At 28.6% G+C, this 15,227-nt stretch overlaps 1 protein-coding gene across 3 annotated transcripts in view; it reads right to left on the reverse strand.

Annotated features, from left to right (window-relative positions):
• The window catches only part of borr (borealin-related), a 32,638-nt gene extending 20,070 nt beyond the window's left edge, over window positions 1-12,568 (reverse strand). Inside the window, exons 1-4 of one of the 3 annotated variants that reach the window (XM_075354586.1) lie at window positions 12,517-12,568; window positions 9,637-9,826; window positions 5,001-5,143; window positions 3,753-3,858 (exon numbers count right to left, since the gene is read on the reverse strand). In XM_075354586.1, coding sequence (XP_075210701.1) covers window positions 3,753-3,858; window positions 5,001-5,143; window positions 9,637-9,817 — 430 coding nt within the window. In that variant the 5' untranslated portion in view covers window positions 9,818-9,826; window positions 12,517-12,568. Of the gene's footprint in view, window positions 1-3,752; window positions 3,859-5,000; window positions 5,144-9,636; window positions 9,827-11,605; window positions 11,740-12,162; window positions 12,299-12,516 lie in introns of those variants that run through there. The other 2 variants (XM_075354587.1, XM_075354588.1) reach the window with 2 other exon arrangements.
• Between the last annotated feature and the right edge of the window lie 2,659 nt (window positions 12,569-15,227).

The following is a 15,227-nucleotide window of genomic DNA, read 5'->3' on the forward strand; positions in this document are numbered from 1 at the left end:
TAAAAGACAATGAACCACAGGGGTCTTCCTTCAACATTTCAAACATAGAGTTTAGATATTAGAAGAAATAGAATGGTTTAACAAACATTATGAAAGATCTTAGTAGAAGAAAGTGGTCAAAAATATATTACACTGTCTGCTGAATTCATCAAAATGGTTGACGGGAACAGAAATCTTCTAAAAGTATATTGCAATATGTAATATAAAAGCTGGTGCTTCTTCTACAGTCAAAAACAAAACAAAGTGGAACGTCGTTAAGTTTGAAGAAACAAAGTTCAGGAAGGCAGACTGCAAAATTCACAAGTGAAAACTATGCTGAAAGCATTTTTTAGATTCCTTAAGTACTGTTCATCATGAATTTGTGCTAAAAAATCAAACAGTAAAGAGTAAATTTTTAAGCAATGATGATGCTATTGACTCTGGGAATCAGACCTGAGTTTGTTGAAAATTAAATCTGCTTTCTTCCACATGACAATATATAAATAAGAGATTTTAATCATATGAGTGGATTAATGGTGCCTCACTTTTAGCATAACTAGGAATTTCTGCATTATCTCATCCTCCTACTTGCAAGATTCCCATTTGATTGTCAAACCAACATTTTCTTATTTTCTAAAATAAATATGAGAGGTTTTTTGTTGTAATCTTGGGATGAGATTCAAGGATGTCCAATGGTCCAGAAAAAAATTTAACAAAAGATGACTCCAAAGGAAATGTTTTCTCAGTAACTAACTTCATTGTATGACAATGTAAATACTGTGTAAAATTAGAAACAGGTCAGAGGCACACTGAATGAAGGTACAAGTAAGCCAAAAGTAACTTGCTCACTATTTTTTTTATAAAATATTACAAAAATTAACTCAAAACTGATTTTTTTTATCTTTAAATTAAATTTCAGTCAAAATATGACGATAAATTAAGGTTTTTAAAATAATATCTTTCAAATGCTGACCTCTTAAGTGTTCACAAATCTGGGGTCTCTTTTTAACACACATTTTGCGTAGTTAAAACCAATGTTTCTTCTTTCTTCTGGTATTGCCGTTATTTTGGCATGAATGTTACTTTTTAGTACATCTACTAAATTTTGTGGCTTATCGAGAAACGTTTTCTTTAAAATAGCCCCAAGGAAAAAATCAGGAGCCATCAAATCCAGTAACCTTGGAGACCAAGGTCACTTGGATTAGGTCAAAATTTGGACTTTTTTTATTTATTATATGTTTTATCATAAGTCTGTTGTGTGTCTATCTATTTTAGCTGTGTTTTATATGTGCTGAATAGTTTATCAAGCAATATACAATTTTCGGCATCTTTCAATTGGATCGTTACAGAAGTACCAAGCCTCTTCTCACATTTTATAATAAGCAAAATTCAATTTTTTTCTTTACTTAATTTGACAATTTTTTTGTTAACTACCAATTTATTCTATATCATCTATGTACGTATTAAACAAGTTAATTAAAAAAAATATTGATGGAATACCATTTTAACCATTTTGTAAATCACACATAAAAAATACAAATGATTTCATTAAAAACCATGGAGGCAATTCTGTTATGTTACAGTACTTACAATAAAATTACCTACTTTTATAAAGGTAAATAAGCCTAATCTATAATAATCTATATTTATTAAATATTTTATGGTTATTTCATATTATAAGATGGATTGTTACATACTACACAATTTGAAAATTACATCATATATTGCTATTTTGGTTTTGAAAGAAAAATAAAATTGTGTAAAGTTAAATTTCATAACATATAAAATATATGTTACATTATTTAGTAACATACCTTGCTTGCTCTTAATGGTTGAGTATTTATCTTCAAATGTGTAGCAAATTTTACTTTGGGATATCAATATCAAATAACTCTTCTATGTAATATTTTGTTACTCTTTCAATTGGACTCATTTTAGGAATACTAAGGCTCTACCACACCACACATTTTATATACACACACAGAAGTTTTATCAGTAAATAGTTTTTAAGTAAATATTTTATTCTTCCTAACAAAAGTTTATATACTATACAATCTTTTTTTTCCTGTTTAGCCTCTGGTAACTACCGTTTAGATAATACTTCAGAGGATGAATGAGGATGATATGTATAAGTGTGAATGAAGTGTAGTCTTGTACATTCTCAGTTCGACCATACCCGAGATGTGTGGTTAATTGAAACCCAACCACCAAAGAATATCGGTATCCACGATCTGGTATTCAAATCCGTGTAAAAATAGCTGGCTTTACTAGGACTTGAACGCTGGAACTCTCGACTTCCAGCGTTATCAGCTGATTTGGGAAGATGCGTTCACCACTAGACCAACCCGGTGGGTGTATACTTTATAATCTGCTTTACACCAACTGTACTCTACAGGAATTTAGTTGACATGCAGGTTGCACCAGAGGGAGCAGACTACAAGTAAATGCAAAAAATAAAAGATATGCATTATTATACAGGCTAACTAGATGCAAATTGAACTGTACAGGAAAAAATAAGATTGAGGTAAGTGATAGAAAAAGATGTACTCATTCATGAGACTTTTAAAAATCGATGGTTTGCAATAATAGGAGTTCCACGAATATAATATCCAAATAGAAAATAGTCAAGATTATTTGTAACTATTTCTGTAAAAATTACATTAATAAACATACTAAATAAAAATATACTTTCAATGCTTACTGTACTGTACACAGTTGTTCTCAACTGGACATACTGTCATTGTTTTCACGAACAGATATCTTCTTCTTTTTGTTTTTGAACAAGTATACTAATTTTTATTAATCATATTCCCACTGGTATTCCAATTTTCAATAAGGATGATATACAATGTGTCATCAATAACAAATATTTAATATATTCCAAACAGGCTAATAAAGCAATACCACAGTAAACTTTGATATTTCAACTGACTATTAATTAAAATCACTACATTTAACCCATTCACTTACTAATTTTATCCATGAAACAATTTTTTAACTTCTTTTACAGAATGAATAAAATTAAAAAAAATTTAGTTAAAAAATTATTATCTTTTGTTCAATAGCTTTATTAATTTATTAATTTTAAGTCAAATTATTTGTCAATTGAACTTTCCAATTCTGAATTGGAAAGTTCAATTTCTTTGCATAATAAATCATTTTCAATAGCTTCATAAAATAAAATGTATTTTGATGGATAAATGAAATAAATTCAATATGTAGATAAAAACATACAAAGCACCAGGAAGCAAACAGTAGAACATTTGAAAAATATTAATTTCTGTGATGATCTATAATATAATATAATAATGCGTAATCATCTACTCACAGAATAAAGATTATTTATTTATTTGTTTAGTAACTAGCTGAAATGTGCTATTATAAGCAGGCTAGACAAACACTTAAAGTATCTTTTTAATTTAAATCAACAGGCAAATAAAATATTATAATGTTTAAGGAATTAGATAAATATTATTCATATTTCATAATTAGAAATTAAACTACTTTCAAAGAATGGCAAGAGATCATTTACACTGTTTATCTGTCTCACAGGGAACATGTGGGATATCTGAAATTTTAATTATCAGTGTAAAATGCATCGCAAGCAGAATCCAACAAAGCAGATGCAGGCATTTCAGCAGTAAGACTCATCAAAGAAATGGAGAGACGAGTGAAATTACTATGAGCCACACTTGGACAACCAAAGTAACCAAATTTTTTAAATATTTCACTACTTCATGTATAATAAATTCATTTAAAATAAATAACCTTACCATCAAGTTTCTTCAATTCTGAAGTTGAATTCGTTTTATTAGATGGAATAGAAATTCCATCTATGGAATTTTCTTTTTCAACATTTTCAATTTCATCGACAGCATACTACAGGATAAAAAATCACTAATATTAATATTAATCACTAATATTATTCCATATTAGATTACCAGAACAAACAAAGATTGCATTAAATAAAAATACTTGAACTGAAAGTGAAGCAAAAGTCTTTTGCAAAATTTTCTGATATGAAAATGACAGTGAATATGTAGTTAAATATTTAACCTTAAACACAACTTTCTTTACAAGAGTAAACTACTTTTTCTATGAATGCAGCTTATTGCCACTTTTTTGGCAATATAAAAAAACCTGGTCTTATGAATGTTTCTGATGCAGCCCCCACAGATGCATACATGGTAAATAAGCTGTCATAATTTTCAGCTCTCATCTAGATAAACCTAACAATTAGAATAACTCTCTTCTAAAGCATTTATATGTATAAAATATTAAAATAATTGCGATCCCAGTACCAGTTATTGTTACATTAAACTGTAAGAGCAATCAATCAAACTTTAAATACAGAGTTACAATTAAAATACTAAATTATATCATTCACAGAGATAGATATATTAATTTCAAAACATGTAAAATTAAAACTTATTCTTAGAAAATGTTAGTTTTTAATGTTATGTAGTTTATGAACTAAAAAGATTATATATAAAATTAATTCCATATGTAAAATAATTTATAAATAAATGATATTTGGTTTCATTAAAAATAGAAATTCGTAGTCCAAGACTATCAAATCTGAATATTACTAAAGACAAATGAAACTTATTACATCAAGACATATCTCCATGCCAGATATGTTAACTCACACAGCATGACTTGTTAAACAGTTACCTTGTAGAACCATGTAAGACTTCTGGCTAAAGCCATAATACTAAACAAAATTTGTTTTTAGTCAATTCTAAAGACACTTATAGATTGGTAAAACTGGAATAAGTTATATAGACCCTAGGATAAGCAATTCTTTTTTTTCTTTGATAAAATATTTTTTTATAGTTATTTATTTTCATGTAAATTTGAAAATAAATAAATATAAAAAAATATTTTATCAAAGAAAAAAAGACATGTATGAAACAGTTCTTAACAAATTATCTTTTTATGGATATTTATATTGATTTTAATAACTTTGTATAATGCATAACTGAAGGTACACAATACGAGGTAAAAAAAAGAAAACTTACCTTTTCTCTATATACTTTAAATGACTTCAAAGGTTTATATAGAAAACTCGAAGAAATTGTAAGTTTTTTCATAGCAAATTCTGTCTCAAATGACTCAATATCATCAATGAAAATTTTTTCAAATCTCTTAATATTTTCATCTTCTGCAATCATAGGCAAAATCATTCATAATCATAACTATTGTCTACACAAACATAATTATAAAAATTTTCAGGCAATTATAAGACAAAAAAATTCAAATATTTATCATTAGCCGTTAAAAAAAAACAAATCACGCAAACATATTATATATATCTATATATATATATATATATATATATATATATATATATGTTTGTATACTAGGGTGATTCAAAAAGGACTTTCTGACCACTTTACTAATACAATTTAATATTAAGTGAAATACAAAACACCTAAACACAGTAAATAGATAGTTAGACTTACCATATTAATTCTAAGAATCAACTGTCGTGAAATCCTGCATCTTCAGTTATTAAATTCTATTATGTAATAATATTATTTAATAACAACTGAAGATTAGGGATTCCATGAAAATCAATTCTTGTTAATTCTAAGTTTAACTTATCTATTTACTGTGATAAATCAGTTCTTGAGACACTTCTGTGTTGTTTCTATTCGTCTGACAACAATTTCGGAATGAATTTCACATATATTCAAGTCATGTTCAAATCTTCAGTTAGAATTTACTGAACCGCGTAGAAACTTAAATTCAGTTCAGCCATCTCAAATTGTGTAAGGCTATGGTCAGAGCGCACTAAATCTTGAAATTCACAATGTTAGTTTTTGAAGTGGAAGGGTGGCCAGACCAGGGATCATCTCCAGCTGATTCACAGCCATCTTTGTATCTGTTAAACCAGATAAATACAACATATGACCAGCTTAGACTCATCCCAAAAAGCTTTTTTAATTGTTCATAAATTCTACAAAGCTGATTTCCCAGTTTTCAAGCAAAATGTAACACACTCATTCTGTTTTTTCAACCATTTTGAAAAATCAATAACCCACCACAAACTGAAAACACATTTTCACTCACCAGGATATCACTCTATAGTGAACAAAGATATTGTGGTGATCTTTTCATGACATTTCAAGGACAAAAAACAAGCTTCCCCTTACACACCACAGGTAAACCCAGCAGCCCCTCCTACTGAGCAGTGGCAGCACTTCTTAAAAAATGTCCAATCACACCTCATGTGCTACAGATATTATAACACCTTAAATTTGTCATATTTGTGTCTTGCTCTAGCTACTAGGACTGTAGCAGCAACAAGAAGGAAAACAAATGTAATGCAGCAAATACTTTAAAATCATGAAGAAATAAACTGAAAAGTCAATTCAGTATCTCGCTTAAAAGAATTTACAAACAGACCAATCATGCATTTGGTGTTTTCTAGACATTTGATAATTTTAAGAATTTGGTAATGAAGCAGAAGTAGACAAGTCCTTGAGTAAAAACAAAAGATGCCCTCTAGGGTATTTTAGTACTTATTAAGAAGACTGATGCCACCTATATTTTTTTACTATTAATAATAATGCTAACATTTAACCAATCAACAGAAAAACTAAGTTTTCATTTACTTATGTGAAATGTAATAGCAGTGTGTTCAACTTGATGCAATTCATGAAATTTCATATCTATTGCCATGGCCAATAGATATGAAATAGATCTATACTTGAATAGATTAGATTTTTATCGAATGGATGCTTATCATAAATAACATAGACCATATCAATTCATAGAAGTAAAATTTCAGGTGATAAAATGTTCCATGATGAACCTTATTTCACTATTTCAGAAATTCCTACAACTGCCCAAATCTACTTCCATTCGTGGGTTAATGATGTTTTAGCAGTGGTTCACTTTGAAATGATGAAAGCTCTTTTGTTAAAGATCTTGTCAAATATGTACATTATATTTCACTTTGATATTATACCATATTGGTGCTCACTATAACATCATTCTAATGACAAAATTCTATGATGCAGGAAACTGATCACAATGATTTCATTAGCTGGAAGGTAAAAAATATTCATAATGGCAAAAATAAACACAATCTCCTTACTGGACAGTTCAATTATGAGTGTTTGCTCGCAGTAAAAAATGGAGTTATCTATAATGTAAGGTAAAATTTGAAACGTTCATTATATAACAACATATTCATCATACCACAGAGTTTCAATTAATTACAGTAGCAACTAAATTGTAAAAAAAACCAGCATGGCAGCAATCTTCTGAAGTAAATGTAATTTACAAGTTAACTTGTTAGTGCAACTAACTTATAACTGTAATAAACTAACATTGCTAGATGGCGGGTTTTTTTTAATTTATTTAAAAATAATAAAATAAATGCTAATAATTAATAATACATATTCTGTCATTTTACACAATCTGCTCATAACAAAGACTGAATGAAGATTACTTTAATATTATAAAAAAAGATAGCATTTAATAAATTCTACATAGTTACATACAATAAACAGCAGCATATTTACTTAAATTTGAACAAAATTCAAACACATAAACATTAAGTGAGTTAAATAATTGTACACCAGTTGTAATTTTAGTTTCCCTAGAGCAAATGTTTTAACTGAGTTCCACTGGTGGGTATACATTGTCTTATTTTTTTAAATTGCTGATTTAGCTCTGATATAGTCTTTCTCAATTCTCTATACATTATTACAAAGTATGGATCTCAGAGTAAAATCAATTGGGACTTCAAACAACATTCTATCTACATAAAAATATGATATTCACTTACCAAAAATTTTTGAGTATTAATAGGAATTAAAATTAAATAAAATTTAAAATTATATGTTCATAACAGTTGATTGTCGACAGCTAAAATAAGTCAACGTTAAAAGAAAAATGTTTTGTCAGTAAGATGTTTACTGTTATGCAGTATAAATTGAATCAGTTAGCCAACCCCATGATTAGTAGTTTAGTTATTGTGTAATTTGCTTGAATAAAATATCATTATCAAATCTGATTTTATCTATTTTATTTTCATTTTAATTCCAATTTATAAAAAATTTATATGCACAGCTATAAAATTCATAATTAATCAGTAATCCCTGATGATGAAGGAATAATCATAAGTGTTTGGATAGTCAATACTCACAACTGTTAGTAAGTGGATACTCTATTGTTATATAACTTGTATAATAACAACGGTGCCAGATGTTACGCAAATTGAACCTAAAATTCTATCTGATAAAATGCATTTTGATAAAAACTATCACACAGGTATAAAAGACTAAAAAACCGACAATGGCTGCCATTTTGGATTTTGTAAATGTTACAACTGTAAAAAAAATGTGTTTACATTATAATATTACAAAGAGTGATTCTATATTCATTTTTATTGCATATAAACATTTATAGGTGGTACCTCTTAATCATTATTAATCATCACAAACTACAGAAATTTTGACAACAAATGAAGTCTTAATTTACTTGAGAAATTTGTATAAACAATAAATCCAATCATACCCTAATACAATAAATATACTAGAAATAACTGATCAGTATTCAAAGTCATTACATAAACAAAACTCCTGCAGCAGCAGTCATTTGTCATAAGAAACATTTATAACAGTGATGTCACATTCATACAAGCAGTATATTAAATGATTGGCTTTTTGAAGTTATAAGACAACATTTAAATATTGTGAAATTATAAATAATGCAATACAATGAAAGCAATTAATCCAGATGTAAAGAGATACAAAATATCTCAACATAAAGGATAAAAATCAATAATATACACATAACACGATTCAGGTGTCATCTGAATCTTAGTTCATACATGCACCTAAACTAAGAATAGTTAAAACTGGTATTATTTTTAATAATTTCACTGTATGTCAATTTTTATTATATTAAACACAAATATGCCTGTATGCTTTGTTTGAGTTTTAGAATATTAAATGCAATTCATAATAAATTGATTTTTATACAACAGTTAATTAATAAACATACTGAAATCCACCATCAATCCACAAAATAAATCAAATGTATGCTACAAATGCAAAGCAAACGATAGCTTAACAAAGCTTTTATTCTAGACACACAGTATCCATACAGTACATATGATGTTTTACAGCAAGTAGTTGAACTTTTTCACACTGCTTTAAACCAAAGTTTCAAAAAGGATATAATAATCTACCACAAGAACTACGCTATGATTGCATAATGAGTATATTACAAATAACTAAATTCATATTAGAAGAAAGCCAACACAAACACAATCACAATCACAATCACAATAGTGAATAGATCTCAAATACAGATCTAAATCTAAAAATTCAGATCTGATGTGATCACACACATTTTACTTTTAATGTTCAATTTTTTTTTATAGTAATAAAACTTAACTCCATTCATTTCTCTACTTGTTTATTCCCATTCTATATTAATATGGTCCTAAAATATACAGTACTAGTTCATACAGTAGTAATCGTTTCCAGAAAATGCATTATCCATGATATAATACATTCCAGTTTGCAAAAACCAACACTTAATTACTTTTTTCTCAAAAATAACTAAACTTATCAAAGTGAACTCACTGTTCATATTCTGATTAATACTACAAAAGGCTAATTATACTACTCTCACCTTCCTTTAAAAAATGCTTAAGTTGTTTCCTTTTATTTTTGCCTGTAGGAGTAGATATTGCATTGACATCTAAAAAGTTGCTGTTTATTGGAGATGATGCTATACTTGATATTCGAGCAAGCGCCTGGTCAACCGAAGCAGTACGTCTAACTGATGTCTTTTTTCTTTTTGATCTTACCATAATTCATCTCTTAAGAAAATAAAATAATAATAGAAACAAATAATGTGTAAGATTTTCATTAAATCATTAGAAAATAAAAATTATAGGTGGTAATATCTGTCAGATATTACGTCTGCAGCAAAATCCTGGGATGATAAATCTAACTTAAAAAATAATTAAATTATATATTTATAATTCCCAGTCAAAAGCCTGATTTGCATCTCACCTCACCTACCATTAATTGTTATTATAACTTATGTAGAGTTAAGGAGTCATATAATGTTGTAATGTTATAAATCATATATATCATTTAATTGGGACCTTCAGAAAAATTTAAATCAGTACGTAGAAAAAAGCATTAAGAAAAACACATTGTCTAAAAATAAAGTTGGCAATGTGGTTTCATAAATTTAAATGGCTGTAATAAACTCTGCATGATTTAGAGGAACTACACAGTTTGTCTGATTTTCATAAAAATTTAACAACACCATGTTATTAAGTGAAGATGACACACACAGAGTGAGAAAAGCATCTTTTTTTGGAAGTCAAAAACATTGATATACAAAAATATTGATCTATTATATTACTTTCACTTAATAGTATGTAATAAAATTGCCAAAAAAGTAAAAATGAAGTATATAAACATTGTTTATGGGAATAGTCTATTTATTACAAATGAAAACATTTCTATTACACCTTACAAAATCCTCCACTAATATGATATTTCTCATTCATTTAGATTAGTGTTCAAGAATGTATCATTATTTTAAATAATTTTCTTTTATTTCAGTTTTTAGTAATTTTCTTTTTTTGGAGTTACGACAGCCACTTTTTTCAATTTTTCTTCCAAATCAGGGGTGTATTTGGAGGTATTTGCAGAGAAATTATAAACACATCTAACCAAACCTAAACTACGCTTGCTAAGCTATTTTTTTATTTCTGCTCGTCGATTTTATTCAAACATGGGCCTTCCAAATGTACTTGAGAGATATCCAGTATAAGCATTCATAATTATAAATATAATTTAACAAAACTTAACCTACGCTCACTTCGTTCGCTAACCTTGACTAGCGAGTGGAGCGAGCGTAAATTAAGTTTGGTTAGATTGTATTTATTATTTCTCTGCAAATATCTTCAAATAACCACTGATTTGCAAGAAAAAATTGAAAGACCATTGCTGTCAGATTCCAAAAATGTACCCAATTTTTTCGAAACAAAAACTATTAAACCCTTTGGTGAACAACTTTTATTAACTGAATTAGTATTATTAATTAGCATTCGCTTTATTTCAGTTTATAATTTATACCAAAAGTTGAATAACGACATTTGATGGGAGGAAGGCAATTTGATAAGCTGAACATAGTGGTACGAGTAGTCATTTAACATTACAGTGAAGTCAAAATTTAAATGATAATTACAAAGTATAAAGTACGCTGACTTAATTTTTCACTGCAACCGTTGCACAAGGAACTCAACAATAGGTTTAAGGGCTCAATCTTTGGGCCAGTTGAGACAGAAGTTAAGTTCTGAAAGTTAATCACCTCTGAAAATTAGATATTTTGTACAACAGTTCTTATAGATTAGTCAAAAAGTATATAAATTTATTATACGGTGAAAACAATTCTTTTTTTCTTTTGGTTGATTAATTCACCGTATATACTGGAATGGCTTATACGTGGGAATACTAAGTGAAAATTTTGTAGCATATGAAAAACACTACACCTGACCAAGCTTTGAACACAGAACCTTCTGGATGAAAGGCACGAAATGATAGTAAATAAAATACTGGAGTACACAGCCACCATTTACCATAAATTAGACATCAACATTAAAAATGTCACAATTAACTTGCTTTATGTACGATGAGATGTTACAATCTACTGAACATAACCCAAAATTTTACGAATTTAATACTAATATAAACAGAAAGAAATAAGATAAAACAACAAAGATATGAGTTATCAATTAGGGTACTACAGCACAGTCAAATACGATAAACGAATAACAAATTGCTCAATGCAAAGGAAAAATGTAATTTCAGATTTAATGAAACAAAACTAAACATGCAAAAAATTCTTCCCAACCTAACCTATAAGATATAGAGGAATGTTTGATTTGCAGTTTTACTAACTAGTTCTACAATTTAACTAATAAATTTTCATAAGCTATAATTTAATTACCAGACCACAGATATATCAAATATAAAGCTTCTCACGTTATTAATCGCAACTTTTTCTATATTTTATAGTATGGAATAGTATATTCCTCATTATATAATATTCCGTATTACAGTATATTAATTTGTTTTCCATATTATATAGTAAAAAATCATTCACAGATAATGCCGAATATTTAAAAATTCATACCTTACTTATTAGTAAAAACAAAACTTCAATGTTCAAATACTTTTTTAATTTGATATAAATTTACGATTAAATTAAGGTTAGGAAATACGAACGCTCTTATTTTATACGGATAAAATCTTTGTAAGTTCATTGTGTGGTGCGGTGAATTTGAATTAACCAATTAAATAACGAAATATATTGTTTTTTTAAACAGGGTTTGTTCTACTTACATAATATTTAAATTTTTATTTTATAATAATCCGAGAAGCTTTCAAAATTTAATTCTTTGAATGAATTTTCCATTCTTTTAAGTTCATAAAATTATCAAGAAAAAGTTTTATTCCTAATATTATTGTTCACTAGTTGTTTACTTACTTAAAACTTTGTGTAATATTAAAGGTCTTATTTAGTAATATTATAATTGTTGACTAGTTGTTTACTAAATGTTTTCTTATTATTCAGTAGTTGAACAGGTTGCAACTTACACATTAGAAAAAGATTTTTAAAAAAAATTTAAATAACTCCCCACAAAAAACCTTATTAAAAAACGTGAAATAATTAAATAACTGTATTTTTATCTTATAATCTTTTGACATTGTGATAATGTTTTTAAGACAATAGAATTTAAAATTTTTATTAACCGTCGTGCGCAACTATGATGAAAGAGTTAAAATTTCGTATTGAAAAATATATCTACTGCAGCGCTCTCTGGTGGCCTATAACCGTAAACTAATCTAAGAACTTGCTCTGAGTTGATACCTATGTAACGCAAAAAACCGCATCGAAATCGGTCCAGTAATGTTTTAGGAAAATGGTAACATACGCTCGAGCGCACGCACACACAAATACTCCCCGCCACACACACCACACACACACACACACACACACACATCAAAACCTCTTATCCTAAACGCATGTAGGTACCGTCTCCGTTCAGTGGTGGGTAAAAATAAAATTTTGTTACTATTCACCCCTTCAAAATGTCAAGTATTTTTTGTTGTTTTCTCTCCATTGATCGAGAAGAATGTTAACATCAAAAGAACCAGTATAACAAAAATATCGATTTGCCGGTAATTTAATTTTTGTTTAATCTAATTTTACAAAACTATTTAGGTTTCTAAAGTTATCACTATTGTGTAGTTGTATGGCGAAATATTGTGGTTGTTTTATTAAACAGTAATATTAGCATACCTGAAGAAAAGGCTCACATTTTGACAAAAAGTTAACAGCTGAGTATAAATTTCATCAAATCTATTGAATTCTAAACATAAACACAAAACCATTCTTAAACGATCCTGACCTATGGCACCCAGATGTGGGGAACAGCAAAATCCAACACGTAAACATATGTACGAGTATATACAACGTTTTCAATCCAAGTTTTACGTTACAAATTTACCTTGGTACATTACAAATAATACATCCAGACCGCAACATACCTGTAGTTGACAGATAAAATTTCAGCGTTTTCTTCAAAGAATCATTCAAGATTCAACAATTATACAAATATTATGGTAAAATTTTCAGCTGTTTCAAATCGATTGTAACCTGTTCTTACCAAATAATTTTAACTACGTAGAAAATTATTTGGTAATTCGACAGAGCCGAGAAATAGAAATAATCTAATTGAGAAACCATAGCTCGAAATTTTGTTATATTTCAGATATGAAGTTTTTAATGTGCATTTTAAATTCGGTAAAAGTAAAGGGGAATTCGATTTGGATGTGTTTGAAATAAAGATTTCAAATGACGTGTGGCATTACGGAAAACTAAAATATGCTGAAACAAAGAGGTTAGCAAAGGAATATAACAAGTTGGGAGCAGCAGCCGTGACAGAACCTGCCCCACTGGCAGAACACTATGAATGAATTTACTGGATGTTAATTTAGAAATTAAATTAAATATCTGAAATTACGGATGCATTTGTAATAAATATTTTTCCAGTCATACTATTACTTTCTACTTTCACTATTTCTAGAAGTAACACAATGTTTTTCCTGGAACATCTAATTTACGAGGTTATTAAAAAATCTTGTAGTCTATTAAATTTGGTACTTATGATCTCTTGAATGAAGTCATGATACAATACCTTTTCTTGTTGATCCAATTGCAGTTGTTCATACAAAAAATTCAAAAAGAAAGCAAACTGTGTTTACGAAAATTGAAAGCAACATTTTCATGACGTTAGTATTTTTAAAGAATCATGGTGGTAAAACAATCTGTATATTTTAAACAACTGTATATTTAAAATAATTGTCAAAAACCTTGACAGAGTCCCCCAGCCCAAACCACTGGGCCGATTTCGCTAACTTTTAAGTGAAAGCTTATGACTCCTAAATATGTCATAAATAGTCGGCTTTCCCATTCACCCACCATTTTTGAGAGATATCGCAAAAACACTACTTCACTGTACATTTACTTCATTTTTAAAACTGACCATATCAATAATTATTTTCAATAGTGAATTGAATTTTTTTTTTGGCAAAAATTGCTTTCGCGTTTATCATCGCTTGGGTCAAAAACAAACAAAAAAACCCTTTTCGGATATTAAAATATTAATAAAATAAGTTAAAACCAAGATGAAAACTAAGGTAGTAATAAGATTAAAACTTAATAGAAGAAATTAAAACTATATAGAAAGTATATTGATACTTCTTAGGAGAAACAATAACCGGTCACATTCTTATCATTTCCTAGGATGTGCCAATGTCCCTCGGTAATTTCAATTTGCGATGTAAGACAGCATAACACATGGAGTCCATAAGAATGTGGTGCACAGTTTAGCGGCAGTCGCATCGTGTGCATAGTGGTACATTTTCTGACAACATCAGGTATCCGTGAGTAGCTCTGGTATGTCCCAATAGCAATCGGCACAGGACCACTCCTTCTCGGCGAATTTTTCTGCATTAAGAGTCGCATGGTAACACCGTATCTTTGATGTGTCAAGAGTTTATTATCGGCTATAGCAGCCCGGTCACCTTGTCATTTTCTTCGAAGTATTGTATGTTTAATGGAATTAATAAAATCGGTATTTGTAACTCTATTGTGATGAAAGACGGTTGGTTGGCTACACGCATCTTTGCAGT

Source organism: Lycorma delicatula, chromosome 1 (genome assembly GCF_047948215.1).
Source record: "Lycorma delicatula isolate Av1 chromosome 1, ASM4794821v1, whole genome shotgun sequence".
In the NCBI taxonomy this organism is placed as follows: Eukaryota; Metazoa; Arthropoda; class Insecta; order Hemiptera; family Fulgoridae; genus Lycorma; species Lycorma delicatula.